We start from the raw sequence: 25669 nt of genomic DNA on the forward strand, positions 1-25669 counted from the left end.
TCGGCAGCCAGGAATTCCCCTCTTGACCCATAGAAAGAAGTGCATCAAAACAAATTAGATGCAGATCCAGCCTAAGAGCCCAAACCAATATGCCCAGTGTAACAAGGAGCTCTCAAAGAATTTTAAAAAACAGCAAGCAATGGAACAACCCAGACTATGAAACTGTTCAGCTCCATACAGAGTAGGAGCATCTGTGCCATACTCCAGGCAACCCCTTCATTATGCACCTACACCGCAAGAATAAGCGAGCATAATGAGCTGATCAAGTCCACTGTCAACCATCCATACAATCACCGTTCATTCCCACCCCACAACTCCATTACTCTGCAATTAACATGTAAACAGTCCCCAGTCCATCCTCAGCCCCTCCCCAAATGCTTACAAAAACAGAGAAATATTTGCATGTCTAGAAAATTAACAATTGGTGGTGAACAAGTAAATTCTGGTATAGAGGGGCCCCTCATGGAACAACACTATTAACAAGGACTCTGTTCTGTGTCAGAGGGGATCCAGCACCTCTGATGTTTGAGACTGTGACAGTTTGGAATAAAGACAGAAATGGTAACACAGACCCAAAGCACTCGGAACTTTAAGGTCAAAACCAACACCTTGAATCCCAACCAGCAGTTGGTGAGCTAAATGATCGATACTGATAGCGCCAAAAGGCCCCAAATCAGATCAAGGCTGCACTGTGCTAGTTACTACACAAGACACAGCAAGGCACAGATTGTAAACTCGCTGGAGCAGGAGCTAAATTGACAAGACAAATGTTACAGAGGGGCATAGAGAGACTAAGGCCCATATTTTAAAGGTATTTAGGCATTTCTACACTCTCTGTTGTGACACCTAACTGATTTAGGAGCCTAAAGCCTATCAACTTCCCAAAAGCATTTTGGCTCCCAAGCGCCTAATCCTCTTTGAAAATGAGATTTAGGGTCCTAAATCAGTTAGATGTTGCAACACAGAGCACAACAGTACTAAAATATCTTTAAAAATATGGGCCTGAGTGACTGATCCAAGGTCACAAATGGAGTATGTAGTACAGGGAGGAACTGAATCCAGGTCTCCTGAGTCCCATTCCAGTGCCTCAACCACAAAACTGTCTAAGACTGAATTGGTTTGATCATTCTCAAGACAGTTGTGTTTTAACTGGGTTTCTAGCACCATCAATTTAGTGCACATATCTGCAGTGTTATTGTACACTAATGCACCACTGCAAGTTTTATAGGCCCTGCTGCAGTAAGTCCTCCTATGACCAGTGGAACATTAAGTAAATTTCTTTTTACGGACTCATTTCATGCACATTAACTCTTACAGCTCTTATGTGGAGAGGGATCATGGTCTGTCAACACTGTCAGTAAGGGCAACATTCTGCTCTCTGTTCTGCATTCAGAGGAGCAATATTCTCATTGCTGTTAATGAGAGTTCCATATGCGTCACCTCCGTCAAATCATTTCTAAAATAAAAGAAATTATGGCTCAAACCCCTCACTCAGAGCCACATCCATATCTCTAGCTCTGAGAAATTGTAACATAGCCTTCCTGGTCACCTTTGCAGGTGGTTGTACCTCCTCCTCCTCCCCCTCTCCCGCAAACTTACAAGCACTCGGAATCCTTGGGTACATGAAACAAGTATCTTTTTATTGGGCAGGGGAGGAAGGCAGAAAATCCATTAAAAGGAACTCGATAACACTCTATATTTACACACAAGAAATGAGCAAACCCAAATCAGTGCATCAAGAGTTTGCTCTGCCCCACAGTTCCAAATAAAGGTCTGACTTATGGAGGTCTAAAACTCTTACTCCCACCATGAACTCCACCCATGGGTCAATTAGGCTAGTAATAGTAAAGAGTTTTTAAGGGATGCATCTCTGTCTGTCTGACTGCTCCAACCCAGTCCTGGTGCAGTTCTGTGATATGCTTCCACTGGCTTTGTGGGTCATGGTGCTGTGAAGTCAGCTCATGCAACCCTGCTGCTGCCATCTGTGGCATGAATAGGAAGTCAGCTCTGTGTCACCAGTGGTCCAGTCAATCCACTCAACACAGGGCACAATCTCCAGGTAATGAACCCAGAGCAAAGCAGGACACTTGGACAGAATCTCTGCTCCTCTGGATAGAGCTCCTGGACTCCAGGACTGAACCGCTTTCCTCTCTCTCTGTTGAGCATGAATTTCATTACCAATCAAAGTCCACCACCTTTAAACTCAGAGTGACCCACTCCCTTGAGGGCATATATTGCACAGGGCTGCCCGGGGGGGGGGGCAAGTGGGGCAATTTGCCCCAGGCCCCACAGGGGCCCCCACAAGAGTTTTTTGAGCCCCTGGAGCAGGGTCCTTCACTCGCTCTGGGGACCCCAGAAAACTCTCATGGGGCCCGGGTCCCCAGAGCATCTTCGGCTGCAATTCCACTCCGAGACCCGCCGCCAAAGTGCTGGGTCTTCGGCGGCAATTCAGAGGCAGGGGGCCCCCCACCACCGCAGACCCCAGGCCCCCTGAATCCTCTAGGCAGCCCTGATATTGCATAATTCCTGTGCCCTTTCATGAGCACAGTAATAATATTTTTTGGTGTTTACACAATCCAAACAGATTCCAACTACAGCAAAAATCTCAGTGGACAGATTTATGGGTAAGCAACATTATAAGTCATTAAAATGAAGATGGCTAGAGCTAGCTCTTTTATAGAGAAAGAAGAGAGCATCCCTCTAAGCCTTCAGGTCCTGGGGCTTACAACTGCTGTGTACATCTATAGCACTTCTTGTCTCATGATTTCAAAAGCACCTTAAGAACAGCAGTATGAGATTGTTATGTATGATCTCCATTTTACACATGGCAAAACTGAGGTGAAGAGAGAGGGGAAGACTAGATGCTGATTTTCAGAACTGTTGAGCATCACCAAGTCCTATGGTACTGAATGGGAACTGCAGGCATGCAAAACCTCTGAAAATCAGACCATCAGGCCATATGGGCACTAGAAAGTTAGGTCATTAAGAAACAGGATGTTAAACATGACTTTGTAGTCAGTATAGACAGGGGCTGGAGGTGTTTAACTTTCTCAGCTGGTCATGGATTAATCACACTGGAACCATAAGATTAACCATGATGAGCTGACTGAACCTGCCCCTCTACAATGAGTGCAAAGTCACTTTTAACATCCCATTACTTAAAATAAGATGGAATAAGATATACATTTTCTAGAGGAGAATCAAATCTATATTCAGAGAGAGTAGCCAATGTTGAAAACTAAGTCTGATCTAAAATCCAGAGGGCTCTTTCCATGCAACTGAAGTTGAACTATTTCTAGACCTACTGGGAGTGATTGTCAAAAGTGATTAAGCATCTTAAACTGCAAATCCCATTGACTTTCAGTGGGATTAATGCTTCTAAATCATTTAGGCTCTTAAAAATCCTACCTACTATTGCTTTCAAGAGTTTCCACTTTCCTTTTCAGGCCAGACTTCTCTGTAAGTAATGCACCAGTTACAGCTTTAAGCAATTTTAACTTCATTTTAGGAAGACACACTGTATGTTTTCCAGACATATACTGAATGTACAATAATTTTCAGTTCCATCTAACCCACACGACTAGATCAAATTTAGTTTCCATTTTAGCATCCCTGGTTTTAAGTACAAAAATAAATGGTTTTCCTTTCATGTACAAAAAAAAATCTATATCTGAAAACAAAATTCCCCCTTCCTGGTGGAACCTTTCTGGGTGAGATTATTTGGTACGAAACAAGCTGTGGCAGGCAAACATGGGCTAACCTTGGGAAGCCTCAAATCAGATGTAACACTGTTGTGGTGCCTTCTTTAGTTACTTTCTATTTTCTTAGTATCACGCTTCAATTAACAGTAAAAGTAAGCACATCTGATTCATAGACCAGATAAAGAGGTCATAGCTCAGAGACAATAACAGAAATATAAACTTTCTCCAGGCAATGTAAATAGTAATGTAACTAAATAAATGTAAATAACTGATTGGTTTAAAAAAATTCCCTGTGCATTACAAAAGCACCACTATTTTGTTGCAGTAAACTAACTATTCTACATTTAAGCCAATAAAAGTTAATATGTTTGAACACTAAAGTTCATGTAAGTGCAGTTTCTGAAAATCTTCTTACAAGACACTTTCTAAAGCAGAGGTTCTCAACTTTTTCCTTACCAGGAATGCCCTGCCTAGAATTCCTTTCCTCTCTAGCTGGCATCTAGCCAGGGACTCCTTTCCCATTTAGTAATATGGGAAGAGTCTGGTGCTCATGACCCTCCACTCCTTTTGATGTCCAGGTTAACAACCCATCTTCTAAGAGCAACACTTTATATAGCAGGGCTATGGATGCTCAGATTGCCAGAGACAGTAACTAGTTTCAGCAACAACTGCGTTCTCACATCTCTATACACAAAGGATAGAGTACCCAAAAGGAGCTTCCTGACTGAAAAATAGCAGGTGGGTCTAACATCTAACCAGATCGTTGGCACTAGACCCTCTGAATGTGGCCCTGTAACAGGACCCCGGGGCACAGGTGTGCATCCCATTGCACTTATTGCGGGCCCATAACCAAAGCACCACCACAGTACAGGGAAACAGTACCTTGTAAAGGCCAAAGCAAGGCCCACTCACAGGAGATCTTGTATTTCAGACTGGCAAGTTATTTTAACCACATCTACAACAGTTGTCACAGGCATTGTTCTGGTCCCTCAGCAACCAGCAATCTGGCATCTTTATCACTGTTTATACAGTATTACAGCCAAACTCCCAACACACCAGTGTCTTTAATATTGCAGCCACTCCCAGTCCACCAGCTTCTCCAGAGGCATCCAGCCAGCACTGGAAAGCACCTCAAAATACCCTTAACACTCCAGTCTCCTGGCTGCCAGTCAGCCTCCTCAGCTTTTGATAGTTCCTACCATGCCGACCTTCTAGCTGCCTACCAGTAAGTCAGTGTTTTAACAGCAGATTGCTCACTGGTCCTCAGCTAGCATAGAAAGTTTTCCCAGCCTATCAAATTTTGTGTGGACTCCCCTTCCTGTCTCCCCTCCCCTACCACCCCCAGCCCTTTTCCCTAAAATCTGTTGCTTTTCTGTTTCATTAAGAACAGAATCAATGGCAGCAGCCCACCACCTATGAGCAAACTCATGATATCGATCCAATGCCTAACAGCGGGAAATACTGGTGCTGAAGCAACAAATTTTTGTGTCAAGCTTCTGAGTGGTTATAAACTTCAAGAAGAAAATATAGTTTAAAATTTGCATAAATCCAGATAAATAAAATGCTAAAAAAGGGGATGCCCGTCTATCTTCTATAGGAGCCCTTGACATAGCTTAATGATAACACTCCACCAACAGTAAAGTGCAGCAATGCCATCAGTAAAATAATGTACCAGCCTCCCTTTGCCAATAATTCACCACTCTCACAAAGTGTCCAGAAAACAAAGGAAGACAAAGAAAAAAGCAATCTTTACAGTGTCCCTTTCAAAAGCAGAGAAATCCAACCAAATGGGGGAAAATAGGACTAGTCATTTCACCATTAACAACTGAAAGTATTAATCATGGCTCAAGCTACTTGAGTCGGATTTTGGTTTACAGTCCTGCAGTTTAACTGCGCTCAGGGGAAGTGTAGTACTTTATTTTAAAACTTTGGCATTTACGGTTCCTGGATATTTAAAAAAAAAAATCTGTCTGCTCTCAACAATAAACACCACTTGTGTATTTACAAGGCTATTTTATGTGACATTAATTTTATGTTAGCCTAGCATCTTGACAAGAAAAAGTGCAGCAGAAGAGGTATCGCTGCTGTAATTACTCTTTGGTAGCAATTATGCTTGTCAATTCATAGTACCAAAAAATTGCCCCAAATCCAGCAGTTTATTTTGGATCTCAGTAGATTTTTTTATAATTTCTCTCTTACACACACACACACACACACACACACACACACTCTAAAAGGCGTAAAAACCCTGAAAAATTTTACTTCTACCGTAATTTCCCACTTCTTCAAAGCAGAAGTACCATTTTATTTTTATCTGTTCCACTACATAAAATTAAGGTGCTTTTTTCCCCCCGTCATAAATGCTCAGTGGTCTATTTCATCATCACTACTATCAGGAAACAGTTCTATGAACAAAAGGAGAAACTGGCTGCCTGTATGTTTTTAAGTTACTCTGTGGGTTGGCCCTATATGGCCAGTGCCTGCTTCCTGACAACTCAAGCTCAGTCATCTTAAGCAGTGGGTTTGAAGCACGATATGTGGTTGAAAGAAGGAGTACAAAGTGGCAGAAGAACTGTTGAATTCACTTCATTTTTTTGTGTAATCCACAACACAGCAATTCCTATGGGCCAAATCTTGGTTTCACTGAAGTCAGTAGGAACTTTCCCTTTGATTTCACTGGGATTAGAATTTGTCCCTAATTCCCTGGTTCTTAAGCAAATCCAGTATTGGTCCCCTCTATAAACTATTCCTCTTACAAACTCCGCATGGGTAAATTGAAGGAGGAAAAAAAATGATATTCTGCCATGGAAAGAGCCAATAGCAGTTGTGCGATTGGAGTTCCTGGGTCACAGTCTTAAATTGTCTCCTAGATTGGGACCTAAATCCACCCCAATTCAGGAAAATGTATAAGTACGATTCCTTCAATGGGTCTTAAATAGAGCTGAGTGGAAACGGATTTATTACCCTATGAAAATTTTTGATGTTTGAAATCTTTTCCTATCTTGAAAAGAGGTGAAAGGTCAACATCTCAAAAATGTTCATAAACTGAAAAAAAAAATCAGTTTGGGTCATTTGATTTCGATTGTCATATATTTTGTGTTAACATTTTTATCTTTTACTAATATTTTATCATTTGCTAATATTTTAAAATGCAAAGTTGCTTGGACTTAGCTTTCAAAACTTTCCAGTTCGACGTCAAAACTTTTTTTAACCAAAAATGTTTAGAGTCAGGAGTTCCCTCAAACTCAGCACTGTCTCGCCAACAGTTTCAGTTTCAATGAATCTGCATTAATCTGATGAACAACTGTTTCATCTGAAAATTTTGAACCAGCTCTAGTCTTAAGTATGTGCTTAAGTGCTTTCCTAAAGAGAGATAATGTTCTTATCTTTGCTCTCTACACAACATTAAGAATACGAGGAAGCCACAAGAATATAACTTGGTTCCAAATCACAGTATATGCTAATATACAAATCTTAGCTACATGTATAAACTGCCCTTCTGTTAGGTTCTGGTGCCTTCTGCAACAGAAGATGGAGGCCCACTAGACAATTTCTAGACGATTTAAAGAAATACTACCAAATTCCTGAGGACTACAGATATTCTTCTCAATCAGGACTATACTCACAATTTTCTAATTTTTCTATTAAGGAACCCCTCTTCACCCAAACTATGCATAGTCTGCAGCTGTTCAAGTGACATCAGTTTAAAAATCCTGTGCTGATAAGTATGTCTCTACCTATATTACTGATATCACCTTACATTATTAAAAGTGATATATATATACACCCAATTTACACTTGCCTCTTTAAGATCTTTACTTATTGCATTTCCTTCAGCATGGACAGTGAAAATCAAGGAAGTCAATTTCAGTTGTGTATATAGTCAGTTTGGGTACATCTAGACTGCCGCTGGGAGCGTGTTTTCCTGCCTAGGTGGACAGACATATGCTTGCTCTGCTGGAGCTAGCACATTAAAAATAGCTATGTAACCGGTGGTAGCATGGGTGGTGACTCGGGCTAGCCACTCGAGTATGTTCCCAGGGAGTCCGGGTGGGTTTGTACTGAAGGGCTAACCTGAGCTACCCCCAGCTACACTCCTATTTTTAGAGCATTAGATAGAGCAAAGCTAATGAGTCTTTCCATCTGGGCTGGAAAGCACATGCCCAGCTGCAGTTCAGACCTACCCTGGGTTATACTTTCAGGTTTTTCCATAGGGTGACTAATGATTTTGAGTACCCATCTGGACAGGAGACACGTTCAAAAAGCTTTTCCAGAAAATGCTGAGCAACTGCCCTCTGAAAATGAAGCCCAAGGGAAGTAATTGCAAGTCAACTTTGAGAATGTAGACCTCACTGGATCTATGAATTTTTTGGCCTTAGTGTTCAGGCCTGTAGGTTTAACTCAACTGCATGGTATCTGAGCACTACCCTATTTGGCTTATAACACTTCAAGATATTCATTTGTTTTGAAGTAATATGTCTAACTGCCTTAGATTATGTGAAAGTAAATTTCTATAGGTTAAAATCTGAGCCAAATTAATTTAGCATTTCCATCTCTCAAACAACTGCAGCCAGGCAGAAGAGTTGGGCCAATGCTCCAGAGCAGAAGCAGAGCTTCTCAACCTTTCCAGACCACTGTACCCCTTTCAGGAATCTGATTTGCCTTGAATGCCCCAAGTTTCACTTCACTTAAAAACTACTTGTTTACAAAATCAGACATAAAAATACAAAAGTGTCCCAGCACACAGTTACTGAAAAATTGATTACTGTCTCATTTTTACCATGTAATTACAAAATAAATCAATTGGAATATAAATATTGTACTTATATTTCAGTGCGATACGTGAGCCTGTTTTTCACTTGTGAGTCTTCTCTGAAGCCTGAGCCCCAAGTGAAGGGGCTGAAGCATTTAGCCCCTGTGGCATGAGGCCTTGGGCAATTGTCCTGCTTGCCACTCCCTAATGCCGGCCCTGCACTTGCGATTCCCCTAACCCAACCTGTGACCCTGATGAGGGCTGCAATCCCTAGGTGGAGAAACACTGATCTAGATGAGTTGACGTACCCTTGGTTGAGAACCACGGCTCCAGATTATGCAACACGCACTTCAGTAAGGGATGTGGCAGGCAGGAGGAGGCAAAGTAACAGAAGCAGGACTTTAGGGAGCACACTGACATTTCAGCGGCACAGCAAGGGATTGAGGAGTACTTCCAAAAGAGCTCTTACTCAATGAATCCATGTGCAGCCCAGGAAGGTCAGAATGCTTCATTTCAGTTTCTGACCCTGAGCTAGAGTCATACATAAAATTTCCTTATTATGCCTCATTGTAGTTGGAATCTCGCTAAAATATTTACTCCAATTTACTGGAGATGTGAACCAAGATGAAAAGGTGTTGTTATTCCCTTCAAAAGTGGGCTAACTAAAGAACTCTTGCCTTTTATCCTGGGCTAGATTTGGAGGGTATTGTGACATTGTAGCAAATGAGATTCCTTCTGTTATCTCTGATAACAAGAGAAAGTTAAAGGAAAACTACAGAGATTTTTCTGTAATACCTCGGAGAACAAAGAAAATATTTACTGAAAAAAGTCACAATCCTGAAAATACCTAGGCAGGTGAACACAACATGACGCTCAGATATTTAGACAAATGCTGATTTTTATGTATCTGTTCAATCAGCCTGTAAGACTAATTACACACAATAAATGTTTTAAAAATAATTAAGAAATACCTACTACTTTTTCCATTTAGAAAATTCATCCTCTCCCTTCTGGAGGTTGCCATCTTAGAGAGGTAGCATATAAGGCAAGTCCAGTTAGAAACCAGAGAAAACCAAACAGCTTCTAACATGTTTTTTTGTTTGTTTTGGAGTTTTTTTAAGGTAAATTCTCCCCCTGTCTCTCTCTACAATGTACCTTTTAACAATTTTGAAACCATCTATTTTTCATTGGTTTCTAGTGGGACTTGCATTTTCTCAGTCAGACTCTACCTTGGGAAGGTGTCAAAGTAGCGGTTTTTGGTTTGCCTCATTCTTTTGTGTCACACCTTTAAATTCAAAAATGAAATCCAGTGACTTACTCATCTTTCTAATGAGATGTGATTCTGCTGCCAGATTCCCTTAAAGGAGAAAGGAGAATGAATCCTACCCCTGCCCTTGTCAACATACTTCCTCTCATTAAGGGAGTTTCCAGAGTCCAAGGCTTCCTGTGAGATGTAGCTCAGCAAGCTGTACAATAGCTTGGCTATGTAACCACTATCAGCATCAAATTAGATTCCACTTTTGTTCCAATATCATCAGCCGTAGGATCCCCTCTAAACCCACCTTCATTCCTGGTTCCTTTCTCCCCTGCCAAGCCCACTCCTTCCACATTGCCCTTCTCTCCAAACCTATCTTCAACACCCAGCCTTTCTGCCGTCATTACTCCAGAGTCTCTGCTTCTCTACTCCATTTTTCTTGTGACCCTCAGCTCCCAAGAACTGTGCATGTCAAAGTAATTCTGACACCACCGTTACAGGGAAGTGGGTGGAAAATAATAGTGTGTCCTGAATAATAATCCATTGCACCCCTCATTTTAAGGGGAAAAAGGCAAAACTCATGACAAAAATCAGAGAGTGAAATAGCTGGAAGTCCACCCGCTGAGAAAGGCTGGATGGCAGAGCCACTGTGCAATGCTGCTGTAAAGAAATGCAAAGTAAGTATTATTTTACATTATAATTTTATGTTAAAGTTTCTTTCTAACCTGAAACTACTGATACAGGGCTAGATTGCTATAAGAAACTGATTGGGAAGGAATCACACCAAGAGAGCATGTACTTGGCTGAAAATGAATTCAGACATTAAGATAACATTTAAGATGACACAGAAAGAATATCGAGCTAGTTTGGGGGCACTGATTGCTATGTGGAATAGACAGAAAATGGATGTTGCAGACTGGCAATAGCTCACTATGAAATTTCATATTACTGATTCTTGCTCCTTACCATCTGTCCTTTTCTTTCCATCCCCACAGTCAAATCTCTTGTTCAGTCTCTCATTATATCCTGACCTGGCTACCTCCATGTCCACATCTCTGGCCTCTCAAACATACACATTGTCACTAAAAGTAAATATTCCTTGTCCACTATTTTGATCACATCTTTCCCACTGACTCCTCATCCACTATCTACTGGTCACTTCCTTTAAGACATGATTGTAAATAGATCCCTCCCTCCTTCTGCTCCCTTATCAAGCTTCAGGTTGACTGCTTTCCCTCTCTGAAATTATCTGCAAACACTCCCCCCTATTCACTTTTGAATCTTTTTTGAAAGCCTACTTCTGCAGTGCTGCCCTTGATTTGTTATTCTGATTTCCTGACTTGTCCACTCATCTGTCCATCCATCTTTAGACTCTGAGCTCCTCCAGGCAGAGACCATCCATTCTTTATTAGTAGTAGTGGTTGTTATTCATATTACCATGGTGCCCAGGAGACCTAGTAATGGACCATGATCCCATTCTGCTCAGCGCTGTACAAACACAGAACAAACCGATGGTTCCTGCCCCAAAGAGCTTACAATCTTTGTGGTTTTATTCAGATTCTGATCTATTCTTGAATCTCTGGAAAGTGCTTAGCACATTAAGGACACTACCATCAGCAAAACAACAATAATGGTCAATTGATGATAATACCAGTGGGGTTCACAGTTACTGAATCTGTGTCTCTTGCACCCATAATTCCATGAGAAGTATTAGGCTTATTTCAGGGCATTTGTTTTTTCCCCAATTAACAAGCAGAACCAAACTTTGGGGAAATCTACTGCTAAAAAGACAAATGAGAATGATGGGCAAGACACAAACAGCCAGCTTCAGGGCATAAGCCAACTTCTCAGTACTCTGGGGTAGGAGGAAATCTTCTCTGGGGGCAGGTTATCCCTATAGCTCTGTGCTACTGGTTGCTATCTGAGACTGGTTACTGGATTAGATGGACCACTGGTCTAATCCAGTATGGCAATTCTCATGTTCCCACAATGGCTAAGCACGTGTGGTTTCATTTTGTTTTACAATACAAGCACATTGAGACAGAATTGGTAGTTCCCAGTTACTACCCACAAAGCGCAGCATGTGATCTCTACGTGGTGGAAGCTTGTGGCTGTCATGGTTTCCTCCCACGTAATACTTTCAGTTTTTCTGGACTATAATTACAGTGAAACAAACAAGGGCTCAAGTCAATCCCAAATACGCTTTGGGTATTTGAGAGATGGGTGCAAAATAAAACAAAAATCTATTTTGTGGCAGTAGATAGAAGGGACAGACACAACCAGCTGGGTTTCCTGATTACAAGAAGAAATGTTTCTTGAGACTCCGGTAAGTTTTACACAATGCTGTGCCTTTGTATTTTCTGTTGTCATATACTGCTATGGTTCTATGAGACAAATACAAATAGTATACCAATGTGCTGCCATAGGCATCCTCCCAACAATGATGGCACAACAGTCATCATTTATCCAGTCAAGCAGATAGTACAACATTCATATCAGATACCTAAATAGCGTATCATATCAAGTGCAATTAAAATCAGTGATGCAACTTTTTAATTCACCCTTTGTACCGGAGAGTCATCACACTGATGAAATGATGTTAAAGGCTGAATGGCAGAAGCTTCATGCAAAGCTGCTGTAAAGAAATGGAAACCAAAGTCTATTTTATGTTATGATTCTTATATAAGTCTCTTTCTTGCTTGAAGTCAATATATTGTCTGGATTACTATAAAAGATAGAAATACTGATCTGCAAGCTACAGTCACTGAGTGAGCTAGTACTTGGTTGTCCAATAAGGTGTGAAATTGTACATGATATACAGAGGTGCCCTGGCTTCAAAATTCAGATTCAACTTTTGAACACCAGTGTACCAGCAGTATTTGGATCCAGGTTTTGGAGTCTGTTCATTACAAAAATGGGAGCTATTTCCAAAATTTGTATCTTGATCTAGCTTCAGATTGCAAATCCTCCTCCTGGCCAAAGTTAGAGGTTCTTTTAGATCCAGGATTTTGGTCTGAACCTCTCTCTAGTATGGTGCATCTGTGAGGTGGACAAATGAAGAGCAAAATTTTTAACTGGTAAAAAGCTGCAGGATTATCACTGAGTGTGGTTTCTTTCCCACAGCTCAGTGGGAGGTGGGGAGTTTTGCAATCATCTGCCTATTTAACCTAAATATTAGGAAGAGTGATGCTTAATAAAACTGGGTTTGAGGAAGAACTGTATGTTTAGCATGGCTGTACCTGAGTTTCAGTCTAAGTTGCTCCATTGTGGTCTATACAGACCTAGGGAATGAGAGAAAGAGGAAAGTGGATATCTAAAGTACTGGAGGCTTTACAGTCATTAGTAGTGTGGCATTGAATTGCAATGAAATACCTTTTTTTGATAGACCATACAGCAAAATAATTGTTCTTATTGTTTTCTGTAAGATCATATCATGGTAGTTATTTTTAGACTAAAAGTTAAGTCAGCCAGAATGTGAGAGTTGTAATTTTTCAGGCCTGTCAGGTTTAGCATGTCTGGAAAATGTGGAAGATGGCTGAGGAATATTATCAGTATAAAACTGTTATAACCAAGATGGTCAATCCAAGATGTCACATCCATCAACAAACAACGCCTGCATTTCTCTTCTCAGCAATGAAGTCCACATCAGGAATATAAATACTCTGGAGTTAGACAGAGTAGCAGTTTTTCAGCCCAGTTTAGTTATGCTTTAAACTGATGGATGTGGACATGATTCATGTGAGTTATGTGATCCCTCAAGAAACCATTTGCAAATTAACTAATGAAATATTGTTTTGCTTGAAACTTATTAAAGAGAAGCAGTGAAAAGTAGTTGCACATAACTACAAAGCCTGGAATGTAGATTTCAAAAACCTGGACTTTACTGGTATGTCCATAATCCTCAGTGCACGGGTTATGTGGAGGAGTGGCAGAAAAGGGGGCTTAAGCTTCATATTAAGAAAAGTAAAAAGACTCTGCAGCCATGTAATTGCAGGATTAATAGGCAAAATAAGATGCTTTGCTCTACTATTTAAATTTCCAGAGCAATTTATGAAAATCCTCATACAGAAAACCTCAGTAATTGAAAATGAAATTCAGAAATAGCGTTCTTCTAAGTTAAAGGACTTAGACGTAATTGCTCAAGAGTGAAGAGAAGGAAATTGGGTTATGGTTGAAGCATCATATTGCAGGAGCAATACTGGAGGTTGGGACAAGCTGTTGGAAGAAGAAAGCTCAAACAAAGGGTTTCTAAAATTGCAACAGTATGGAGAAGTTAGGATGATTAGAATATTTCTCATTAGAAAAAAGACACAGACCTGCTGTAAGTAAGTCTGAGCATAGTGAAAGTGGTCATCATATTAAAAACTTCAGGAAGGCAATTGCCTCAAAAAGAGAAGGGCACAAAAACTAAGGAGAGACCACACACTACAAGAGCTTTGTCCTTATGCATTGTATGGAACAGACTACTCAGGCAGCTACGGAGGTAACCACTCAGCAAATTCAGCCAGACACAAACTTAGAAGAAGAAAAAAAAAAACATTACAGGGCACAAGAACTATCTAGGTAACTAGATGAATCCTACAAGGCCTCCCTTTCCGCCTCCAGAAGTGTCACTAACTGGTAGAGCAGGTGATCTACTTGTATATGTTTCTAGGAAGGGGCAATTCAGAATAAAATATAAAGCTATTACAGGGAATCAAAAGTGGAAGTGCTTTGGCTTGGAACACATATCTCATGTGCTAAAGCCCCAATACGAATGACCTGCTTTGGGGCAACAGTTTTATTTTCTGGATATGTACGATATGTATCAAAAGTCTTGGTCTGCATTCTAATCCACTGAACCAATTTCAAAACAATAGGAATTTTACTTTACTATCCGCTTTGATGTACTGTAGCTGGCAGGTCTGAACACGTTTAGAGGCATATGCAGTTCTCCTGGTAATGCTTCAATTTTATATGCAGAGGGAGAGCTATTAAAGAATTCATTTGATGTTTGATATGTAAGAAAAAGACCATCGGCTTTGACTGCTCATCTTAATGGAGTTGAGATTATCCTTTGCCTCTTACCCACATCTACAAACCATTGCACAATGTCCTAAGGACACCCAAATCAACATCCTTGTCATAGCCTTTAGGAGTGTACCTACCAAAATGTACTGAGGTTTCAAGGTGACATGGCCTATTTTATTAGGTTTGTCACTATATTGATTAGATTAGGGCTGACTAGATTAGCTTGCTAACTGACCCATTGTGTCCCCTAGGAAATTCTGGAGAGTGGAAAGCATAATTGAAAATGAGTATAACAACAACAGATGTTCCAAAGATTTATGACTCAGGGGGATGATACAGATTATGTGACATGTACAGGGACTCATTTTACTAACTACGTCCCCTAACACTTCAGTTTAGAAATTAACACTAAATTATTACATTCTCTTCTTTGTAGTAAGGGTTTTAATATCTCAATAATATGAACATAAAAAGTCAAGCATTTTCTTCTTTGTCAACACCTGAACATTTATTCCAACCCTGTTAATTTTGTTTAAAAAATGCAGATGCCCATCCACTCTCCCAAGTTTAAAAGAGGGTAAACTAAAGCTAGACACATCATCCAATGAGTTTTGGAGCATATCAAGTGTCCTCCACGTTATATTTGGTTTTAGCTGATACACTGCATTGATAGAGGTGTGCGAATGAGCTGTGCGGTCCGTAGTTTGTTCTAGGGATTACTAGCGAAAGGCCAATGCACCAGCTCAGCAGCTCACATTTTTAATAAAAACTTTGCTTCTAACTGAAACTGAACATATTTCAGTGAAGTGGCACTCTGTGCTTTCAGAGCTATCAAATCCATTACATAAAGGACCACTGTGAAGTGCTGAATATGTTCTTGCTTTAATCAGTTCAGAGAATAGAGATTTGTTTAAAATGTTTTCTTTTCCCCAATCACACAGGGGCTGCCCCTGTAAATACCATGAGTAGGCACACATGAAATACCAGGAACACAAGCAACACATTCTGAAAATGTCAGCCCCCATCCATACACCTCTGCCTCCCACATAGCACTCCTACTCATTTGACATCACAAGAACTCAGTGCTAGGGCTTTGAGTGTTTTTTTTCCTTCCAAATGTCTCCCCCTCCTCCTTTTCTTCACACTACTGTACAAAGATGACAGCTGAGCAGTTAGTAATAAACCCTCATGTTTAGGCAAACAATCGTATATCAGTCACACTCAGTAACATGGCCATGACTGGATAGCGTGCTGTGCGACAGACTGGGAACCACGACGTCCAGTAATGTGCCAGCCCTTTATGCATCAAAGGCTAAAGCAACATGAAGCATAACAACAGTTTTGCATGTTCCCTTTTAGTTTCATCAAACTGAATATTATACATAATCCTTATTCTCCTGCTCCCTATATCTCATGGCAGAAAACTATGAGCATAAATCTTTTAAAAGAAAAAATAGTGGGATTTAATTTTTATCTGCAATTTTATTACTTTTTATAAAAATACTCCCCCTTACTTTGGGTAGTACCACTTTGATATTTCAGATTATTTTCCTTTTAGCAACTGTTTTACCCCCTGTAGAAGTAGCTTGGAGAATATCTTTCCTTCTCTTTGTTCTTACATGGGTCACATTCCTTTCATGTACAGGAAGGAGAGATTTCATTTCTTTATGCAATTCTAGCTTTAGTAACTTGCTTTTACTAATGAGAAATAGATAGATGATAACTGTACTTGAGACTGTACAGGAAGAAGGCTTAAAAAAGGAATACAGTAACTGATTGATGGATTCATTTCAATTAAACTTGCCTTAATTTTACGGCTATTTGGCAGAGATGTGTCTGTAGCCTTAGAGATTATTGTAGGCTCTGAAAAACTCAAATACTGTATCTCTTCTCTCAGTACAAATATATAGATGTATATATATATTCTTGCCTCTCCAAGTTATTACCATGCAGACAATTTCAATTCAGAGCCAATAAGAGTAGCATCTTTTCTATCCAAAAACTAAAGATCATATCTTGAGAAAACTGATCTTTCGAGAAATGGCTGGAAATAAGTGAGGGCATGAAGGATTGACTCTTGTGCTTTGTTTACCGACTATAAAAAACAGCTTTCCTTGTCAGCCACAGATATTAGGTTTTTCATTGGTATCAAAGGCTCCAGGTGAGCTTGGGTCTATGCACGGCACTCAGCCGACCCTCTCTTGGATTCTGAACACTGTACGCTCCTATTGTGTAAATTATGCTCTATTTTGGTCACTTACCCGCTTCCCCATTAAGTTCAAACTAAACAATTCTGCAGCCGTGGTTCTTATAACTATCTTATAAACCATGAAGTGTCAAGGCCACAGGCCAACAAATGCAGACCACCACTTTCTCCAGAACAGCAAGCACATGATTTTTAGTATATTTATTTATACATACTTAAAATTGCCTAGGACAGAGGATTTCTAAAAATTTGGTCACATTAATGGAGAGCTTTTCATGGGGGAACTCATCCCTTCACAAGCATGGAACCTTTTTCTCCTTCCTTTGAGATGACAGAACTTCCTTGTGGAAAACATACATGGAGAAGTGTAGGGTATTTGACTGATGCAGTACATGGTTGAGAGCTGCTTCACTGGGAGCCAGCCTTGTCTTTTCTTCACTCTTTTGTCCAAAAAGCTGCTTACTGACACCTTGAGGAACCAAGCGACACCACACACTGCCTAAAAAAACAGATGGGATGTGGGAGTCAGAGGACCAAATCTCAAGTTCACAACCAAAGGTTTGGGAGTGACAGAGGTAAGAGGAGGTACATTAGAGCTCCCCTTACAGATCTGCCCAACAAGTTCTAAAGAGAGAAAATATACGGGATGGTCATCAAATGACTGTACGGATGGTAGTTATGATGTGTACTAGCTTGTTAGCAGAATGTTTATTATGTCAATTGCCATAATTTTTTTTTAATTTTGGCTGTCACACTACCCAGGGGATAAAGCTATGGGTTCCCCTAGGATTCCAGCCAGGCACTTTAGTTATAGACTCATAGACTCATAGACTCTAGGACTGGAAGGGACCTCGAGAGGTCATCGAGTCCAGTCCCCTGCCCTCATGGCAGGACCAAATACTGTCTAGACCATCCCTGATAGACATTTATCTAACCTACTCTTAAATATCTCCAGCGATGGAGATTCCACAACTTCCCTAGGCAATCTATTCCAGTGTTTAACTACCCTGACAGTTAGGAACTTTTTCCTAATGTCCAACCTAAATCTCCCTTGCTGCAGTTTAAGCCCATTGCTTCTTGTTCTATCATTGGAGGCTAAGGTGAACAAGTTTTCTCCCTCCTCCTGATGACACCCTTTTAGATACCTGAAAACTGATATCAGGTCCCCTCTCAGTCTTCTCTTTTCCAAACTAAATAAACCCAATTCCTTCAGCCTTCCTTCATAGGTCATGTTCTCAAGACCTTTAATCATTCTTGTTGCTCTTCTCTGGACCCTCTCCAATTTCTCCACATCTTTCTTGAAATGCGGTGCCCAGAACTGGACACAATACTCCAGTTGAGGCCTAACCAGCGCAGAGTAAAGCGGAAGAATGACTTCTCAGTGTCTTGTTTACAACACACCTGTTAATGCATCCCAGAATCATGTTTGCTTTTTTTGCAACAGTATCACACTGTTCACTCATATTAAGCTTGTGGTCCACTATGACCCCTAGATCTCTTTCTGCCATACTCCTTCCTAGACAGTCTCTTCCCATTCTGTATGTGTGAAACTGATTGTTCCTTCCTAAGTGGAGCACTTTGCATTTATCTTTATTGAACTTCATCCTGTTTACCTCAGACCATTTCTCCAATTTGTCCAGATCATTTTGAATTTTGACCCTGTCCTCCAGAGCAGTTGCAATCCCTCCCAGTTTGGTATCGTCCGCAAACTTAATAAGCGTACTTTCTATGCCAACATCTAAATCGTTGATGAAGATATTGAACAGAACCGGTCCCAAAACAGACCCCTGCAGAACCCCACTTGTTATACCTTTCCAGCAGGATTGGGAGCCATTAACAACTACTCTCTGAGTACGGTTATCCACCCAGTTATGCACCCACCTTATAGTAGCCCCATCTAAATTGTACTTTCCTAGCTTATCTATAAGAATATCATGCGAAACTGTATCAAATGCCTTACTAAAGTCTAGGTATATCATATCCACTGCTTCTCCCTTATCCACAAGGCTCGTTATCCTATCAAAGAATGCTATCAGATTAGTTTGACATGATTTGTTCTTTACAAATCCATGCTGGCTATTCCCTATCACCTTACCACCTTCCAAGTGTTTGCAGATGATTTCTTTGATTACCTGCTCCATTATCTTCCCTGGCACAGAAGTTAAACTAACTGGTCTGTAGTTTCCTGGGTTGTTTTTATTTCCCTTTTTATAGATGGGCACTATATTTGCCCCCTTCCAGTCTTCTGGAATCTCCCCCGTCTCCCATGATTTCCCAAAGATAATAGCTAGAGGCTCAGATACCTCCTCTATTAACTCCTTGAGTATTCTAGGATGCATTTCATCAGGCCCTGGTGACTTGCAGGCATCTAACTTTTCTAAGTGATTTTTTACTTGCTCTTTCCTTATTTTCTCTTCTAAACCTACCCTCTTCCCGTAAGCATTCACTATACTAGACATTCCTTCAGACTTCTCAGTGAAGACCGAAACAAAGAAGTCATTAAGCATCTCTGCCATTTCCAAGTCTCCCGTTACTGTTACCCCCTCCTCATTGAGCAGTGGGCCTACCCTGTCCTTAGTCTTCCTCTTGCTTCTAATGTATTGATAAAAAGTCTTCTTGTTTCCCTTTATTCCCATAGCTAGTTTGAGTTCATTTTGTGCCTTTGCTTTTCTAATCTTGCCTCTGCATTCCTGTGTTATTTGCCTATATTCATCCTTCGTGATCTGACCTAGTTTCCATTTTTTATATGCAGCCTTTTTATTTTGTAGGTCACGCAAGATCTCAAGGGTAAGCCAAGGTGGTCTTTTGCCACATTTTCTATCTTTCCTAACCATCGGAATAACTTGCTTCTGGGCCCTTAATAGCGTCCCTTTGAAAAACTGCCAACTTTCCTCAGTTGTTTTTCCCCTCAGTCTTAATTCCCATGGGACCTTGCCTATCAGCTCTCTGAGCTTACCAAAATCCGTCTTCCTGAAATCCATTGTCTCTATTCTGCTGTACTCCCTTCTACCCTTCCTTAGAATTGCAAATTCTATGATTTCATGATCACTTTCACCCAAGCTTCCTTCTACTTTTAAATTCTCAACAAGTTCCTCCCTATTGGTTAAAATCAAGTCTAGAACAGCTTCCCCCCTAGTAGCTTTTTCAACTTTCTGAAATAAAAAGTTGTCTGCAATGCAGTCCAGGAACTTATTGGATAGTCTGTGCCCCGCGGTGTTATTTTTCCAACATATATCTGGATAGTTGAAGTCCCCCATCACCACCAAATCTTGGGCTTTGGATGATTTTGTTAGTTGTTTGAAAAAAGCCTCATCCACCTCTTCCGCCTGATTAGGTGGCCTGTAGTAGACTCCCAGCACGACATCACCTGTGTTTTTTACCCCTTTTAGCCTAACCCAGAGACTCTCCACCCTTCCGTCTCCTATGTCCATCTCCACCTCAGTCCAAGTGTGTACATTTTTAATATATAAGGCAACACCTCCTCCCTTTTTCCCCTGTCTATCCTTCCTGAGCAAACTATACCCATCCACACCAACATTCCAGTCATGTGTATTATCCCACCAAGTTTCAGTAATGCCAATAATGTCATAGTTGTATTTATTTATTAGCACTTCCAGTTCTTCCTGCTTATTACCCATACTTCTTGCATTTGTATAAAGGCATCTAAGATACTGGTTTGATCTTGCCTCCCAGCTTCGCCCTGACCCTCCTTCCTCTCTGCCATTATAGCCCGTGCTCCCTCCTGTTTCCAACCCATCTCCCAGGTCTTGTTCCCCACTTACCTGTGGGCTTTGCTCACCTGTCCCCGTCGAACCTAGTTTAAAGCCCTCCTTACTAGGTTAGCCAGTCTGTGCACAAATAAGGCCTTTCCCCGCTTCGAAAGGTGAACGCCATCTGTTCCTAGCAGTCCTTGCTCAAATAGCATCCCGTGGTCGAGGAAGCCAAAGCCCTCCTGGCGACACCATCTTCGCAGCCAGGCATTCACCTCCACGATGCATCTGTTTCTGCCCGGACCCCTACCTTCAACAGGAAGAATCGAAGAGAATACCACCTGCGCTCCAAACTCCTTAACCCGTACTCCCAGAGCCCTGTAGTCACTCTTGATCTGCTCAGCGTCACACCTCGCAGTATCATTTGTGCCCACATGGATGAGTAGCATGGGATAGTAATCAGAAGGCCGGATAATTCTCGACAAAGCCTCTGTAACATCTTGGATACGGCCCCTGGCAGGCAGCATACCTCCCGGGATGAACGGTCAGGGCAACAGATGGGTGTCTCCGTCCCCCTCAGCAGAGAGTCTCCAACCACCACTACCCTACGTTTCTTATCAGTGGTGGCAGCAGACCTCCCAGCCTTAGGGGTACGAGGCTTCACCCCCTTAACTGTTGGGGGTGATCTCTTCTCTCCTGTATCAAGAAGAGCATAATGGTTATCTTTTACCACAACAGGAGGGTTCGCAGCAGCGGTGGAGCACTGCCTGCTGCTAGAAGTAACCAGCTGGCTGTGTCCACCCTGAGCCTCCTCCTCCACTGGTGTGTCAGATACACCCTGAGGCATCTCCTCCTCCACTGGAGTGTCAGTAGTCCTGTCAACTGGGACAGCACCGTCAGCTGTCTCCACATGGATACTGTCCAGGAATTGCTCATGGACATGGATGTTCCTCAGCCTGGCCACCTCCTCCTGTAGCTCTCCCACCTGCTGCCTGAGAGATTCCACCAGTAGGCACCTTTCACATTGGATGCCACCCCCAGCCTGGATATCAGTAAGTGGAAATTGCAAATTACAGTCTTTGCAAGCCCACACCAGAATCTGGGTAAAAGCATCCATGCTTTGGTGCTCTGTCTGGCTACAGGCGCAGGTGGAGGAGACAGAAGCAGTGCTGGCACAGGTGTTGCGGGTCCTCCTCACCATTGTAAGCCTCCCTCTGTCAAACTCTCGCAAATTCCCGTCTACAGTTCCCTGTCCGCTCCTCTCTGCTGTAAACAGAAAGGTATTTGATGTGGCTCAGGTTATGGGTTCAGGGGACCAAAGGGTCACAAATGAGACCGACAAGGGACCCCCCCTCCCTTCCTACTCCCCTTCTGAACTCCCTTGCAAAACTCCCTGTTAGCAGCTCCTGTTCGCGTTATACTCACTTAGAGGGAGATGTGGCAGATATTGCTATTCCATTGGATCACTTAGGTGGTAAACACTTCCAAAGAGGTACCACATTTTGGGGAGGCTTACATACGCTGGTTCAAATTGGGATTTCCAGAGGCCAACAGACAAATAAAGGGCTTTAGGCATAAAAAGGCTGTATTTAAACTGATCAGGGCCTTGATTTCGGATCCAGCAAACATAAAGCTCCTTATGTTCAAAGGGGGCCCTAACCCTTGCAGAAGGGTTGGAAAGTCTTTTGTCTGCTAAAACAACGAGGAGTCTAGTAGCACCTTAAAGACTAGCAGATTTATCTGGGCATAAGCCTTTGTGAGTTAAAAAAAAATACTTCTTCAGATGCATGGAGTGAAAATTACAGAAATGGGCATAAATATATATTGGCACATGAAGAGAAGAGAGTAAACTTACAAGTGAAAAACCAATGCTGAAGGCCAATTTAGTTAGGGTGAATGTGGTCCACTCCCAATAAATGATGAGGGAGGTGTCAATACTAAGAGAGGGAAAATTGCTTTTGTAGTGAACCCTATTCAAGCCCAAATTGATGGTGTTAAGTTTGCAAATGAATTGTAGTTCTGCAGTTTCTCTTTGAAGTCTGTTTTTGAAATTTTTTGGTTGAAGAATGGCCACTTTTAAATCTGCTATTGAGTGCGCAGGATACTGAAACGTTCTCCTACTGGCTTTTGTATGTTACTGTTCCGGATGTCTGATTTGTGTCCATTTATCCTTTTACATAGAGACAGTCCAGTTTGGCCAATGTACATGGCAGAGGGGCACTGCTGGCACATGATGGCATGTATCACATCAGTAGATACAGGTGCAGGTGAATGAGCCTCTGGTGGTGTGCCTGGCTGGGTCCTATGATGGTGTCGCTAGAATATATATGGGACAGAGAAGGCAAGGCGGTATGTTACAGGGATTGGTTCCTGGTGTTCTGTGGTGTGTAGTTGCTGGTGAGTATTTGCTTCAGGTTGGGGGGCTGTCTGTAAGTGAGGACTGGCCTGCCTCCCAAGGCCTGTGAGAGTAGGGGATCATTTTTCAGGATAGGTTGTAGATCATTGATGATGCATTGGAGAGGTTTTATCTGGGGGTTGTACATGATGGCCAGTGGTGTTCTGTTATTTTCCTTGTTGGACCTGTCCTGTAGTAGGTGATAAACATGGCTACCCCTCTGATATTTTGTCTGCTAGGAGCTCATCAGACTAGTGGGTTACTCTGGTAGACTTTTAGCAAATGTATAAGAACTTTTATGGGTTTTTATGAGATTTCCCTTTACTGCTTTTACCTTAAGAATAAATGTGCTTGCTTAGAAAGAGCTGTGCGGTAACTTGTAATTGCTGGCAATACATTGTTCATAGCCCTTGGAGAGAAAGCAACACACAGGCTCTGGACATGAGGCAGATTGGCTTGTGAGGATATCACAGCATAAGGCAGGGAGCTGTGCAATGTTAAAACTCTGGTCAAGAGGGAGAGAGACAGGTCTCCACCCAAAAGTAGTAACTGCTGGTAGCCAAGAACCTTAAATGGGTGCCCTCACAGGACCATGAAGTAGGAATAGAGCAGTTAGTCTAAAACTAAGAGTTTATCACACTTTCTACATTTTCTCTGGTTTCATTTTCTCATTCCCATCTCTTCTGTTCCTCTTTTCCACAACCCCATGCTCTTCTGTCATGTGGTCCACTACCACTTCTCTCTCTCTGCACATACTTCCCTTCTGCTTTGTTCCCTTTTCCTCTACTAACCTAGACAAATTCCCCAGCCAGCAGCAGTCCTAGAGGCCTATAGAAACAAGGACCCAACCCAACAAGTCTCCAGGCTCTCTGTTAAGGGATCTTGTAACCAGAGACAAGCCCAATCTCTGCAGGCCACTTGGGAGTCTGTGTATGACTACAATTCTGGGGCCACTGTTTTAGAAGAAAACATCTTAATTATGATGTTTTAATAACTGGAATGATTATTTTCACTTGATGAGTTTAAAGTCTTCTGCAGCAAAGATTAAGGAGTTCTCCTAGCACATTGCATTTCTTCTTGCAAACTTCAGAACAAGACCACAGAAAGAGAGAGAGAGAGAGAGAGAGAAAGAGAGAGAACATGTGTGCACACATGCATATGTTAAAGAAGGCATCATACGACTTTGGTGTAAGAGTGGATTCCTTGTTTCCACTCACCTCCATGCTGACAGTCTGAGCCAGGGAGGTCAGGGTCTAAATGGACAAGACGACTGAATTACTCTTTCACATGCAGACGAGGTGTCTCCAGGTCAGGGTTGAGGAATACTGATTGGGCAGGTGAGAAGACATTTGCAACTGTCAGTGTCTGCGGTACTGGTATTTCTATGAATGAACAGAGGTTTTAAGTCTCTAGGGCTCTCAACCTGCCACCTTGCATAGTATTAAAAAAGGAAAGAACAGATGCGGGGGGGGGGGGGAGTGTTTACCTTTGACTGAAATGCATTTAACTGAATCTCCAGAGGAAGAAAGTAGGTTAGGAAACTTGGTCAATGAAAAACATGGGGCTTGGAGAAAAATTCTACTATATTATGCTTTACCAGCCCTGTAATATCACACGGTACATTTCCTACAAAGCCAAAATATGTGGATTGATGGCTAGCAACCAAAGGTTGCACTCTCATGATGCACTTAAGGGATACCATGCCATTAGCAGAAAATTCACACACAATATATTATTATTTATATTTTGAATCAAATTACTGCAATATATTCTTTTACAAAGATTATGTAAAAAAATCAATCAGATTTTCTGATATGTATTTTATTTTTAAGAGAAAAAGAACCTTAAAAATAAAATTAAAAAAACCAAATAAATATAATTTAACTAGCTATCCAAAGGGAAAGGACCTAGGAGTATTCAGGTTATGGTTAGTCCATCTTAAACCTAATTTGCTTTCTGTGATTGTATTCCTTTAATATCAGCATGGATATTAGCCCTCCCACACTGACCAGAATAGGAAATGAGAATTACTCATTCTTTATGTGACTAATGGACTGTCTTCCAAATTGCAGAATGCATTGTTTTACTACAAAGCAAAGTAGCTTAACCCTGCAATGTCCAATTAAGTTCTCAATTACACAAAACAGTTTTATTTTAACTACTCCATAGCTTGCTCCAATCCAACAAGAATTATTGTATGGCTGCTTTTTGTTGTTCTATATTCAAATGTTGTTCTGTATTCATATGTTTGGCAGCAGGTTGGTGTTTAGAGTAGTGTCATTTATCACAAACTGTGGATGTCTCACAAATGGAGCAGTTAATTACTGTATGCTGGCCCTACAGCAGGGGGATGAGGAGAGTAAAGAAGGTTAACCAGACAGACTGACCCACCCTGCCAACTGGTATTCATCTCTGGGGGATCCACTCTCATCCTTGTCAGCACACAGACACTGCAGCAGAGGTTGTGGAATGAGCACTCTGTTAAACAAAACAAGGTTCCTCCCTTCCCTATGGAAGAGTCCTACAGAATTTAATAGGAATTAAACGCTTGGGACTCTGTATTCTAAGAAGCTACAGAACTTCTATGGAGAGACTATAGTCTCTCTATAGGATATTTGAGCCATCTAATAGAATTCTGC

General features: G+C 41.5%; 1 protein-coding gene across 2 annotated transcripts in view; it reads left to right on the forward strand.

Annotated features, from left to right (window-relative positions):
* The window catches only part of RASGEF1A (RasGEF domain family member 1A), a 285401-nt gene that overhangs the window by 198431 nt on the left and 61301 nt on the right, over positions 1 to 25669 (forward strand). Inside the window, exon 1 of one of the 2 annotated variants that reach the window (XM_030570252.1) lies at positions 11883 to 12035. The exons of the other annotated variant lie outside the window; for it this stretch is intronic. Coding sequence (XP_030426112.1) covers positions 12018 to 12035 — 18 coding nt within the window. The 5' untranslated portion in view covers positions 11883 to 12017. Of the gene's footprint in view, positions 1 to 11882; positions 12036 to 25669 lie in introns of those variants that run through there. 2 annotated transcript variants of the gene reach the window in all.

The sequence above is a fragment of the Gopherus evgoodei genome, chromosome 7 (assembly GCF_007399415.2).
Source record: "Gopherus evgoodei ecotype Sinaloan lineage chromosome 7, rGopEvg1_v1.p, whole genome shotgun sequence".
Taxonomy (NCBI): domain Eukaryota; kingdom Metazoa; phylum Chordata; order Testudines; family Testudinidae; genus Gopherus; species Gopherus evgoodei.